The sequence below is a fragment of the Mustela nivalis genome (assembly GCF_964662115.1).
Source record: "Mustela nivalis genome assembly, chromosome: 2".
NCBI classification, from domain to species: Eukaryota; Metazoa; Chordata; class Mammalia; order Carnivora; family Mustelidae; genus Mustela; species Mustela nivalis.
Genome location: NC_139021.1, coordinates 130,558,913 through 130,573,090, shown reverse-complemented (window position 1 = coordinate 130,573,090; position 14,178 = coordinate 130,558,913). Strand labels below are relative to the sequence as shown.

General features: G+C 38.1%; 1 protein-coding gene across 6 annotated transcripts in view; it reads left to right on the top strand.

Annotated features, from left to right (window-relative positions):
• Positions 1 to 9,804, top strand: part of DNA2 (DNA replication helicase/nuclease 2) — a 55,002-nt gene extending 45,198 nt beyond the window's left edge. For 3 of the 6 annotated variants that reach the window (XM_082714633.1, XM_082714635.1, XM_082714636.1), the window contains exons 15-21: positions 1,867 to 2,060; positions 2,153 to 2,242; positions 2,327 to 2,531; positions 5,057 to 5,146; positions 6,138 to 6,320; positions 7,474 to 7,620; positions 8,253 to 9,804. In XM_082714633.1, coding sequence (XP_082570759.1) covers positions 1,867 to 2,060; positions 2,153 to 2,242; positions 2,327 to 2,531; positions 5,057 to 5,146; positions 6,138 to 6,320; positions 7,474 to 7,620; positions 8,253 to 8,321 — 978 coding nt within the window. In that variant the 3' untranslated portion in view covers positions 8,322 to 9,804. Of the gene's footprint in view, positions 1 to 1,866; positions 2,061 to 2,152; positions 2,243 to 2,326; positions 2,532 to 5,056; positions 5,147 to 5,346; positions 6,077 to 6,137; positions 6,321 to 7,473; positions 7,621 to 8,252 lie in introns of those variants that run through there. The other 3 variants (XM_082714634.1, XM_082714638.1, XM_082714637.1) reach the window with 3 other exon arrangements.
• Positions 9,805 to 14,178: the final 4,374 nt, after the last annotated feature.

Sequence of the window (14,178 nt, the reverse complement as noted above, 5' to 3'; positions counted from 1 at the left end):
TGAGATCTAGAGTTGGACACCACCAATTGAGCCACCCATGTGCCCCTGGCTATGTATATTTTATGACGAACCTGAACATTTTGCATTATGTTATTTAAGATTTCTGTTTTAGCTGGCTTTCCAATTCTACTCTGATAGGGCAAGATTTCACTTCATTACTGTCAGGTGGAGTTGAGGTGAGGTTCCCATTTGGCCTCTTAACATAAAGCGGTAGGGGCTCCTCATTACTGATGGATAGGGGTAGAAGTCTGGGTTCCCCACATGGTCTCCACCGACATTGTGAGATGGGGCCTTATTATCATTCAGCAGGGATTAAAGTCCTGGCTGCCTCCTTGCCCGGCTGCCCCAGTAGGACATTGGAGTTCCTTTGCCTACATCAGTGGGGCATAAGACTACAGTGTTTTTTGTGGCCTTTGGTTAGGGTAGAGTGGCTATTATTGAGTGGCTATTGTATACAAGTTTTCTGTCTGCTAGGCTTTCTCTTTTCTCCTCCTTTGGCTTTTTTTGAGGTTTGTTTTTGTTTTTTTTTTTTTTTTTTTTTTGTCTATGCCCATCAGCATAGACAAATTCCTGGGTTAAATTCTTCAGATCCAAAGTTGAGACAGATGAGGGCCAAAGAAAACCCAGGAAACAAACTACTGTTCCTCAGGTCTCAAGGTCCCTAGATGGTCTACCTTTTCTCCACTTTTCAGAGTCCTTATGTTTGTTTTATATATAATGTTTAGAGTTTGTAGGTGTACTTTGTGGGAGGAGTGAGGAAAAGCACTCCATTTTACCAGAAGTGAAGTCCTGTTGATATTTAAAAAAAATTATTGGAGGTGCCTGGCTGGCTTAGTCTGTTAAGCGGCTGCTTTCGGCTCGGGTCATGATCCTCGGGTTTTGAGATTGAGCCCTGCGTCGGGCTCCACCCTCATCCCCTGTACTCTCTCTTGCTCTCTCTCAAGGAAATAAAATCTTTAAAAAAAAAATTAAAAAATTATAGTGACTCTTGATCTCAGGGTCATGGGTTTGAGCCCCACACTGGGTGTAGAGATTACTTAAATAAATAAAAACTTAAAAAAAATAATTAACTTACTACCTCTTGAGATTTCCATTTGGAAATATCCAAATTTGAGCAATGTCAGAGTGTCCAGAAAATTTACTTGATTTTTCTTTCTTTTTTTTTTTTAAGATTTTATTTATGAGAGAGGGAACGCAAGCAGAGGGAATGGGAGAGGGAGAAGCAGGCTTCCTGCTGAGCAGGGAGCCCAATGTGGGGCTCGATTCCAGGACCCCAGAGTCATGACCTGAGCAGAAGCCAGATGCTTAATGATTGAGCCACCCAGGTTTCCCTTGTTTTTAAATTTTCAGTAAAAAGTTAATTTTTTTTTGCATACTACAGATGTTTCAGAATTAAATAATATTGGTGGATTCCTGTCGTTTGGGACAAAAATCTTTTTGAACCTTAAATTTTTTTTTTTAATTTTTTTTTAAGATTTTATTTATTTATTTGACAGAGAAAGATCACAAGTAGGCAGAGAGAGAGGGAGGGAAGCAGGCTCCCCGCCGAGCGGAGAGCCCAATGCGGGACTCGATCCCAGGACCCTGAGATCATGACCTGAGCCGAAGGCAGCGGCTTCACCCACTGAGCCACCCAGGTGCCCCTGAACCTTAAATTTAAAAAATGGTGGGGTACCTGGCTCCCTCAGTTGGTAGAGCATGCAACGCTTGATCTTGGAGCTGAGTTCAAATCCCACATTGGGTGAAGAGATTACTTAAAAATAAAATCTTTAAAAAAAATCAATAAGTAAATCAAAATATGGGAAAAACAAGTTATGTTTCTTGGATATGTTACATAACCCATCTATTTTCTTTCTTTGTTTTTAGCGTATAGTTGCAACAACATGTATGGGAATAAACCATCCAATATTTTCTCGTAAAACCTTTGATTTTTGTATTGTGGATGAAGCCTCTCAAATTAGCCAACCAGTCTGTCTAGGGCCACTCTTTTTTTCTCGGAGATTTGTGTTGGTGGGCGATCATCAGCAGCTCCCTCCCCTGGTGCTAAACCGTGAAGCAAGGTAAGCTGACATTGAGGTTTTAATTTTAAATTAGAATCTTCTTCTGGGACAGTGTCTGGGCTCTGATAAGCCTGAATCTGATTTGTTGACAGAACTCTTGGCATGAGTGAAAGCTTATTCAAGAGACTGGAGCGGAATGAGAATGCTGTTGTACAATTAACGGTGCAGTACAGAATGAACAGGTATTTGTAAGAGTGTCCACTAGGATTGTTTTTCATATTTATTTTCATCTGTCAAAACTAAAATTATTTTTGTAATTGCCTTAGTCAAATTATGTCCTTAAGTAATAAGCTGACATATGAAGGAAAGCTGGAGTGTGGCTCAGACAAAGTGGCCAATGCAGTGATCAGCCTGCCTAACTTTAAAGATGTAAAACTGGACCTGGAATTTTATGCTGATTATTCTGAAAATCCTTGGATGATTCGAGTATTTGAGCCAAACAATCCTGTTTGTTTTCTTAATACAGACAAGGTAAGAAAACAAACAAACCCTGAATATTTTGTTTTTTCCTCCTTTTGTCCTATTACTTAAATTCTTTAGTTTTTAATAGGGCTTTAATAGAGTTCGGTTAAAACTAGTGTATTTCTTATACTTCAACACAAAAGAATCTTCTTTCTATAGAGCCAGTGTCTTTGGAAGGAGGTTTATTCTGGGAATTAATAGATGTCAAAATCGACTTTTGAAGTAGAAGAGCTAGAAAGTGAACTCAAGTGTATAATTACATTTCTTAAAAAAGAAATTGGCATTGATATTGTTAAAGGGCTGGGTTTACAAATGGAGACTTTATTTTCTAGAGCAGTTTTAGGTCCACAGCAGAATTGAGCTTGACAGTACAGATAATTTATTACCTTCTGCCTCCACATATGCACATAAAGACCTCTTTACAAACTTATCATTCAATAGTACTTCACAAGGACTTTAAATTGACTTGATTCTTATTTCTAGGAACTAAGAACAAAGTTTTGACCCTGTTATTTCTGTAGTTTGTTTTATGTAGTGCTTCTCGGCATTCATTTGGAAGTCTTTATATGACCTGATAAAAAGTAGCAACCAGGGAGGCCTGGGTGGCTCAGTTGGTTAAGCATCTGTCTTTTGTTCGGGTCATGATCCCAGTGTCCTGGGATTGAATCCAGCGTTGGGCTGCCAGCTCAACAGGGAGTCTGCTTCTACCAATTGAGCCAGCCAGGTACCCCTGCAAGTAAGGCCCTATTTTTAATAACCACCCATCATAATAACAAATGACATAATGATTTATGGTAATATGATACATATAATTGGTCACTATTTATTTTAACTTTATTAAAAAAAAAAAAAATTATTTATTTATTTATTTGACGGACAGAGATCACAAGTAGGCAGAGAGGCAGGCGGAGAGGAGAGAGAGGAGGAAGCAGACTCTCTGAGAGCGCAATGCAGGGCTCTATCCCAGCACCCTGGGATCATGGCCTGAGCCAAAGGCAGAGGCTTTAACACGCTGAGCCACCCAGGTGCCCTAGGTCACTATTTTTTTTTTAAAGATTCTATTTATTCCTTTGCCATAGAGATAGAGTATAAGTAGGGAGAGCCCCAGGCAGAGTGAGAAGGAGAAGCAGGTTCCACTGAGCAGGGAGCTGGATCTCCATCCCAAGATCCTGGGATCATGACCTGAGTGGAAGGCAGCTGCTTAACTGACTGAGCCACCCAGGCATCCCCAGCATTAGAAATCCAAATAAATTTTTTTTTTACGATTTTATTTATTTGGGTGCCTGGATGGCTCAGTCAGTTAAGCATCTGCCTTCGGCTGAGGTCATGATACCAGGATCCTGGGATCAAGTCCCACATCAGACTCCCTGCTCGGCAGGGAGTCTGTTTCTCCCTCTACCCCTCCCCGCTGCATGTGCTCTCTGTCTCTCTCTCTTTCATGCTCTCTCATGCTCTGTCTCAGATAAATTTTTTAAAAAATATATTTATTTATTTATTTGAGAGAAAGAGAGCACAAGTAGGTGGAGGAGCAGAGGGAGAGAGAAGGAGACTGTCCATTGAGTGGGGAGTGATTGCGCGGCTCAATCTCAGGACCCGAGATCTCAATCCCAGGACTCTGAGATCAGGACCTGAGCCGAAGGCAGATGCTTAGCTGACTAAGCCACTCAGGCGCCCCTGCCCCCAAATAAAAGGTATTAAAAATACTCAAGATTGGAATACTTGGCTGGTTCAGTCAGTAGAGCGTGCAACTCTTGATCCCAGGGTTCTGAGTTCAAGCCACATGCTCTGCATGGAGTCTGCTTTAAAAAGTTTACGCCTGGGTGGCTCAGTTGGTTAAGCGGCTGCCTGCGGCTCAGGTCATGATCCCAGGGTCCTGGGATCAAGTCCTGCGTCAGGCTCCTTGCTCAGCCTGCTTCTCTCTCTGCCTCTGCCTGCCACTCAGCCTGCTTGTGTTCACTCTCTCTCTCTCTCTGACAAATAAATAAATGAAAATTTTTTAAAAAGTTAAAAAAATTAAAAAAAAACATAATAATCAGGATTACTTAAGGATTATGTAGGAGCAAAGTAGTTCCTGGAGAGTTTTACCAGCTATGGTAGAACCTGGGGAATTTTATCTGCTCCATTATTTGTATGAAAGGCAACAAGAAAATGGAAAGAACACAGATATGAGAACCAGATCTGGGTTTGAATCCTGCAGTTGTGATGTACTGTGAGGCCTTGGCCAAGTTACTTATCTTTTCTGGCCTTTGATACTTATAAACTACGGGGTAAAAGAGTAAAGTATGAGAAGCCCAATGTGTGCTTGGCTCCTAGAAAGATTTTAATCTAAACTGTAGAATGTTTAAGATGCGTTGTTTCTGGGCTTTCTGAAGGTGACTACTATCATTCATTTTTGTTAATTCTTTAAGCTTCAACTTTTTATTTATTTGTTTGTTTAAAATGAGGATATTTTTCATTTTTCTCCACAGCTGGTAATGTACTCCCTATGGCTCTCTGTGTACTGACCATACTCTTAACTCTTTGTTTCTGTTTAGGTTCCGGCACCAGAACAGGCTGAAAAGGGTGGTGTGAGCAATATCACAGAAGCTAAGCTAATAGTTTTCCTGACCTCTGTTTTTATTAAGGTAATTTAGAATTTAATTATGTGGGCTAGCAAATACTAAGATGAAGTGTAAAATAATGTTAGAATGCAAGGAACTTAAGGCCTAGCATAATCCTTGTTCATTAAGAGGACTGAAGCCTGATTGCTTTTGTTCTATTTTGGGAACATTATCTAAGATGTAATTTTTTTTTTTTTTTAAGATTTTATTTATTTATTTGACAGACAGAGAGAGAGGAGGAAGCAGGCTCCCTGCAGAGCAGAGAGCCTGATGTGGGGCTCGATCCCAGGACCCCTGGGATCATAACCTGAGCCGAAGGCAGAGGCTTTAACCCACTGAGCCACCCGGGCGCCCCTAAGATGTAATTTTTTATAATGGCATTTTGGGTTTCTGTTTAAGGTAATTTTTTGTAACATCAGATAATTCTGATTGTGTCAACATAAGGTTGCTTCAGTGCGATTGGGGATTGAAAACTTCAGTGTAAGGGATAGCAGAAAGTGTAATGTATTTCTTTGTGCTTTTTTTTTTCTTTTTTTAAAGATTTTATTTATTTATTTGACAGAGAGAGATCACAAGTAGACAGAGAGGCAGGCAGAGAGAGAGAGGGAAGCAGGCTCCCTGCTGAGCAGAGAGCCTGATGTGGGACTCCATCCCAGGACCCGGAGACCATGACCCGAGCCGAAGGCAGCGGCTTAACCCACTGAGCCACCCAGGCGCCCCCTTTGTGCTTTTTCTTTTCTCCTATAGCAGCACTGTTCCAGTGGCATGCAAACCATTATACTGTCATTAATCTACAGAAACCAAGAGAGCAATGTTTGAGAACATCATGAAGGCTCAGAAAATATGGATATAGATTTAGAGCAAATTTAGAAATTTTATTTACTCCTTACAACAAGATGATCTATTAGAAAAATTAATTGGGCACATTATGTAAACATTTAATTTAATAAATTTAGTAAAGCTTAAATAACAAAAATCAGGATTTTCATTTTCATTGTGTTTCTTTTCTGTTTAGGCTGGATGTAAACCCTCTGATATTGGTATCATTGCACCCTACAGGCAGCAATTAAAGATCATCAATGATTTATTGTTCCGATTTTCTATCAGGATGGTTGAAGTTAACACTGTAGACAAATACCAAGGAAGAGATAAAAGTATCATTCTGGTATCTTTTGTTAGAAGTAATAAGGATGGACCTGTGAGTTCATTGTATTATGTGGTATTTGTCTTTCTTTGACTTATTTCACCTAGCATTATACCCTTTAGATCCATCCATGTTGTTGCAAATGGCAAGATTTCATTCTTTCTTAAGTCTCAGTATTATCCCAATTTACATATATATATATATATATATATATATATATATATATAAATGTATATATATATCTCTCACATCTTCTTTATCTGTTCCTCTGTGGTTGGACACTTGGGCTGCTTCCATAATTTGGCTATTGTAAATAATGCTGCACTAAACATAGGGGTGTGTACATCCTTTGAATTAATGTTTTCGTATTCCTTGGGTAAATGCCCGGTAGTGGAATTACTGGATCATATGGTAATTCTATTTTTAATTTTTTGAGGAACCTCCATACTGTTTCCCACAGTGGCTGCACCAGTTTGCATTCCCCCCAACAATGCATGAGGGGTCCTTTTTCTCCACATCTTTGTCAACTCTTGTTTCTTGTATTTTTTATTTTAGCCATTCTAATAGATGTGAGATGATTGATAGCTCATTGTGGCTTTGATTTGCATTTCCTTGATGATTAATGATTTTTCTCATGTATGTCATCTTTGGAGAAATGTCTTTTCCTGTCTTCTCCCCATTGTTTAATTGGATTATTTGGGGTTTTTTGGTTTGGGGTTGGAGTAGTATACAATTTGTGGGGTTTTTTGGGTAACTTGTAATTCCTATCCTTTAAACATATACAAACAGATATGAATCAGTATTCATATTTCCCTTTTTTCTTAATAGCTTGGAGATCTTTCCCTGTCAATATACAGAAAGAGACTTCATTGTGTTCTTACAGTTGCATAGTTTTCTATTGTACATACATGTCATGGTATATTTAATCACTTCCCTTAGTCTAAGTGTATTATAGGTTTTTATTACTGTTACCAATAATGCTACAGTGAGTGGAGATTGCTTCATTTCCTTAAATTATTGTTCAGAAATTACATCCCAGGTAGAATATTTGGAAGTTAGCATTATGGGCAAGTTTTTCCAACTGTCCAAAGAATTTTAAATGTGCAATGAATCCTTTTTGGAATATATGCTTAAAGTAGGGAAATAGTTCATAACAAACTGTGTTCTTTGAATAAATAAATAAATAATTGAAAATTATTTATTTCAGCTTGGTGAACTCCTGAAAGATTGGCGACGTCTTAATGTTGCTATAACCAGAGCCAAACATAAACTGATTCTTCTGGGATGTGTGCCCTCACTGAACCGCTATCCTCCTTTGGGAAAGTTACTTCATCATCTAAACTCAGAAAAATTAATATCCTTTTTGTTTTGTATATGGTCATATCTGTGCCATTGTGAGTACTTTATTTATGTACTTATATAAATTGAAAATTAATGTTTTGTGTTTTCCATGGGCACATTTCAAAGACCTGATTCTATAAAGGGAAAAGGGAAAATAATTCACGGAAAATAACTTTAAGCAAAAAGTGAAATAATGAAGCTGTTGGAAAAGGATATTTTTGAAGTGAGAAAGGAGAAGAAAAGAGACTTGATTTGCTGCCCTAGGAGGAGGGTACATTTCCTAGAACACATCTAGGGAAAGTGGTTACCCCTTCTGGTTCTTCTCACCCTAATTTATAACCCCCCGCCTTTTTTTTAAAGCTAAGACAAAGCATTAAAATTTTTTAAAAATTAAGAGAATTTTTAAAATGGAGAATTATTCCTTGTCATAATTGTAGATTATGATTAAAATAAATTATCTTTAAGAAATTATATGCAGGTCTTGGGCTAAGATATATAAACCTTATTAAGTACATTATTATCCATAGAATGTCACAAAAAGTTTTCAGTGATCCTGTAAACCAAATTATAAAATGTTAAATAATATCATAAATGTTTTTGTGCAATTCCATTTTTTGTAAAGTATATCTTCCTTAGTTTTTTTACATCATGGATCTTCCATCAGAGGAACATGAAAGTCTTTGTCATGTATTGGGCGATTTTCAAAGAAGATAAAGCACTGTTTTCCTTGATTTCTTATACTGGCCTATGAGATCTCCTCTAAATATTACCTGTTATTTGCAGTTTGGATATGCTGTAATGCAGTGCCTGGTTAGATTGTGAAGATCACTTTTATCCTAAGAGTAGGAAATGGTGTAAATGTACTTTGTTGGGAGTTCCAGTGTTTTGTTATATTTATTTATTTATTTTGGGGGGCTATAATCTTGTTAAAGTTTTATCACTGTGTAAAACTTAACACACTATTAATTTTTTCACTATAGGTGTACCCAAAACTGAAAAGTCTAAGTTTTGTAGGTACTATCAGTGTGTTTTTGTGTGACCTAGAGAGAGTTTGATAAATTTTTACCAGCTTTAATGATCTGAGAAACTTTAAGTCTAAAATTTCAATCCTGATTTGATTTTGTAGATTTTTATCATATTTTCTTTATTTAAGAGATTAGGTAAAAAAGAGTTGATTTGTTTTTATCACTTAAGCACAATCTTGTGATGTTAACACAGGTGTGATTCTTTTCTGTGTTTCAAGGTCTGTGATCGAAAGGCCATTTTACTGGTTTTTTTCCCCCCGACTGTTGCTTTTTTGGTAAAAAGTACATTTTCACTTTAAACCTAGGCTTTTAAATTATTACTTATAAATGGATTCTTTCCACTTCATTTCTTTTTTTTTTTTTTAAGATTTTATTTATTTATTTGAGAGAGAGCGAGTGAGAGAGCACATGAACAGAGGGAGAGGAAGAGGGATAAGCAGACTTCCCTGCTGAGCAGGGAGCCCGATGGGGGGCTTGATCCCAGAACCCTGGGATCATGACCTGAGTTTAAAGGCAGATGCTTAACCAACTGAGCCATGCAGGTGCCCCTTCAATTAATTTCTGATTACTCTTTCTCACTTATTATTTTTAGTATTCAGTATTCTGCTGATTTTTATATAAAAGAAAATAATTCTTTGAGTTTTGTTTGCTGAATTGATGACAAATTAAAAAGGCATATCCCTATTTTCACCTATTGTTCAAATGCTCCCTTTGTTTTGAGACACTACTCAGTTTTCTCAAATTTTTTGAATAAAGATATTTTTGTAGGTCGCCTGGGTGGCTCAGTGGGTTAAGCCTCTGCCTTCGGCTCAGGTCATGATCTCAGGGTCCTAGGATCGAGTCCCACATTGGGCTCTCTGTTCAGCGGGGAGCCTGCTTCCCCCCAACCTCTGCCTGACTCTCTGCCTACTTGTGATCTCTCTCTGTCAAATAAATAAATAAAATCTTTTAAAAAAAAAGATATTTTTGTAAATCAGAATTACCTCAAAGTGCTTAGTTAAGTGACAAATTTTAACCTCAGTTTATCCACTTTTGGTTGGAGTATGGATATCTCTGTCTCAAAGTTGTTTTTTCCTTTTAAAAAATGAATGTGAAATATGTCAAAATTGTTTCTACCTCATGTTTTAAAAAAATTACTTGCAGTTTTTTATTAAATGAATTGTTTTCTACTATTAGGTCTTAGTGTGTCAATTATTAATTTTGAATAATTAAGTTCGGGGCTGTCTAGCAGTAAAAAGTCAAATATTGATAATGTTCTAAATCTGTGTCTAAGTAATATTATACTAGCATAAAAATGAAAATCATTCTTTTGTCAGAAAAAACCAGGAAAAGCTTTTTGGAGAAGGTAGCATCTTAAAGTCTGGTAAAGACTGGGTACAATTACATAAATTGCATAAATTCTAATGGAGGAATAGACAAGTCTAGACAGAAGGTATAACAAGTGGGAAAAGGAAAAGACCTGTACAGGGAGTAGCCTAGTTATAAGAAATATACAAGGAAGTATTAGAGACCATGGGTTACAAACCATGATTCCCCAACCTGTTACTGGCACATGAAAACAATTTTAATAGGTTGCAACAAGCTTTGTTTTGTGGACTACAGTGGAAAATAGGAGGGTGTATCACATATAAAAAATATACAAAAGTAGAATAAAATAAGTGAATTCCTATACAACCATCATCATACTCAGTAGGTAGAAGATTTTGCTGCAATTGTTTTCAACATCCTTTCTTTTTTTTCCCTTTGCTGACATGTTTTAAAGCAAATTTTAGATATCTTTTAATTTCACCTTTATATTTCAGTATATGATGAGCTTTTAAAAAATAATATTTTTGTTATGTGATGATACTAGTAAGTTTAAAAACCTAGATTGTTGGCTTTAGTAAATCCAGGGCTCAGTATAGATTAATATTCTACTTTAACCCTATTCATTTAGTTTAAACAATAGATACTAAATTCCAATTCTAATCCCAAACGGAATTGGAATTTATTTATTTATTTATTTATTTATTTTAAGATTTTATTTATTTATTTGACAGAGAGAGATCACAGCAGGCAGAGAGGCAGGCAGAGAGAGGGGAAGGGAAGGAAGCAGGCCCCTGCTGAGCAGAGAGCCCGATTGGAATTGGAATTTAGTATCCAGCAAATGTATATTTTGGAATTTAAGAATATCCACCTCAACAGTAGAATTTATTTGCTTTCTTGCTTGCTTTATTTATTTAGCTTGCTTGCTTTAAATAAAACTTGTTTACTACTGAATTAAATTTCTTTCCTACCTATTACCTATGAAGGTAATTTCTTCATAGGTATTTCCTACTTATTACCTACCTAATTTCTTTCCTTCCTGTTACCTATGAAGTCACTGGGGGAAAAGCAATCTAGGAAATAAAACTCTTTCCCTCTGTTCTCATGATTCTATAAAGTTAGTATGTACTTTATTTGCTTTTTTAAATGCACATAGAATATAAATACTTACTTTTTTACCCATCATTTGGAGAGAAGAAAAATAAACAAGTCAGTCATATTTCAATGCTTAATAGTAAGATGGAGGGGGTTAGACTTGCAATGAGTTTTAGACTCCTAAACTTTAAAAAACCTTTATTTTGAGATTAAGAAAATTGGTGCTACTTTTGTATTGGTTCAGATTCTGGTTCTGTCACGTAGTTTTTCTGAAGTTATTTAACCTTTCAGAAGTTAGTTTAACCTGCAAAGTGCAGACAATTCCTTCCTCATGGGGTGGTTTTGCAAAGGAAGACTTTGGCCTAGGAACATGCTCACTGATACCAAAGGGGTATGGAAGATCAGTGATGAAAGGATAATGGGAGGAGTGTCTGGGTGGTTCACTGGGTTGAGCCTTTGCCTTCGGCCTGGGTCCTGGGATAGATGATCTCAGGGTCCTGGGATAGAAACTGGTGTCGGGTTCTCTGCTTGGCGCAGAGCCTGCGTCCCCCTCTTTCTCTGCCTGCTCCTCTGCCTACTTGTGATCTCTTTCTCTGTCAAATAAATAAATAAAATCCTTAAAAATAAAAAAACAAAAAAAAGGAAGGATAATGGGATAGTTAGCTATACTTGTAGAAAAAATATTTGATCCTGTTCCATACCATTCACTAAAATCAATTCTGGGTGCAATAATAGGCCTAAATATGAAAGATAAAACTTTGCAACTTTTTTTTTTTCTTAAGATTTTATTTACTACCCCTGAAACAAATAATATGTGTTAATTAAATAAAAAATTTAAAAATATATTTTATTTACCTATTTTTAGAGAGAGAGAGAGCATGAGCTGGGGGAGGGGCAGAGGGTGAGGGAAAGGGAGAGAATCTCTAGCAGAATTCCTGCTGAGCATGGAACCCAGCAACAGGGTGCTCCATCTCATGGAGATCATGACCTGAGCCAAAATCAAGAGTTGGATGCTCAACCCTACTGAGCCACCCAGGAGCCTAGCACATAAATTTAAAAAAAGGCATACCTTATTTTCAGTTACTCTATTCTTTTTAAAAAATTTTTTAAAAAATTTATTCATTTGAGAGATAGAGAAAGCACAGCAGGGGGAGAGGCAGAGGGAGAAGCAAGTTCCCCGCTGAGCAGGGAGCCCGACATAGACTCCATCCCAGGACCCTGAGATCATGACCTGAGCTGAAGGCAGACGCTTAACTGACTGAGCCACCCAGGTGCCCCAATTCTTAATTATATGTTCTAGTGTCTCTCTTGGTCATTGGAATAAAGATATATGTACACTGGGGCACCTGGGTGGCTCAGTGGGTTAAGCCTCTGCCTTCGGCTCAGGTCATGATCTCAGGGTCCTAGGATTGAGTCCCACATTGGGCTCTCTGCTCAGCAGGGAGTCTGCTTCTCCCTCTCGCACTCCCCCTGCTTGTGTTCCCTCTCTCGCTGTGTCTCTCTCTGTCAAATACATAAATAAAATCTTAAAAAAAAAAAAGGCAAGGAAATGATTCTCAAAAATTCCAGAATGGTATTTACCTCAAGGGGGACCGTGAATGGTGGCTAGGGGCAGTTCCCAGGGAGGATGGCTCTGCCTGTGCTCAGTTGATCTGATGGTGGTTACTTAGCTGTTCACTTTATAATGATTCTTTAAACTGTATGTAGAGAGCAAGATGGAGTCACTTATGTCAAGTAGGGGCCTCTGTCAAGCAATGATGCAAACACTTAAGCGTAATGCATTAATCAGTTATCTACCAAGACCAACAACAGCTGACGGTCCCCCAGAACTGATAACAAGCGGAAGCAGAGGAGCTCTGTAGGGTCCTAAGACTGATTAATCCTTTTTTAAAAAGGGAAGATCCTTTTTCTTTTAACAGGTCAGCAGGTTTATTTATTTATTTTTTTAATTTTTAAATTCTAATTTTTTTATTATGTTCAGCTAGCCAAAATCATTAGTTAAAAAGGGAGGATTTTTTAGAAAACTGTCAGACTCCTGAACATCCTGTATGTCTGACTCCTTAACAAAAGACAGCTGCTGGGGCTTCTGGGTGGCTCAGTCGGCTAAGTGTCTGCCTTCAGCTCAGGTCATGATCTCAGGGTCCTGGGATCCAGTCCTACATCAGGCTCCCTGCTCAGTGGGGAGTCTTCTCTGCCTCTCCCCTGGCTTGTGTGCATTCTCTCTCTCTTTTTATCACTCAAATAAATAAATCTTTAAAAAAAAAAAAAAGAAAGAAAGAAAGAAAGGCAGCTGCTGGGGCGCCTGGCTGGCTCAGCCAGTTTAAGCAGGTGCCTTCAGCTTGAGTCATGATCCCAGTGTCCTGGAATCCAGCCCAGAGTGGAGCTCCCTGCTCAGTGGGGAGCCCTTCTCCCTCTCCCTCTGCCTCCCACTCCCCCGTTTGTGTGATTACTTTCTTTCTGTCAAATAAATAAAATCTTAAAAAGGCAGCTGCTTCTGACAGGCTCTCCTTCATTGATCTCGGAACAGAACTGAGATCCTTCACTGCTGGAACTTAATAAGCAGTAAGTGCCTGGAGGTGACCCTGAGGAGACCTAGGCCTTATCTCAACTGTGCACCCACAGACTGACTTCTTGTTTGGTTCCTTAACTTCCTAGTCCCTGTTATCTTTTGTTGTGTGACTTGTGTTCTGCTTTGTGTGTCTAGGAAGAAGCCAAGTTGATCACGTGGTGAAATGCCATTGAGTTTGAAATCCTTAACTTGCTTTATGACTGAATGAAGCTGACATTGAGGAAAGACACAACTCGTGTGTGCAGCTTCATAGCCTGCTCATTACAGTTTGTTTTATACTTTTCTCTGCATGTGTGATTATCTCACAGTAATGGAAATTGTTAAAACCAAAAGAGGTAAAGAAACATGAAACTATTCTAGCCAAGGTGATGAGAAAAACAGCCCCATTTTCATGACGTATCTCCGTCTTTCTAGCTCAGCCACCGTCTTAACAATTGCTAATCTAACTGCGGAATAGCTTACTCTTCCCAAACTGCTAGAGCTTAACCTAGTGTCATCTGACCACGAGAGGTTTTTTTCCTTCCCTGAGTGAGAAAAAATTGGCTTTATCTCTACACGTCTGTCCCTTGACGAGCGC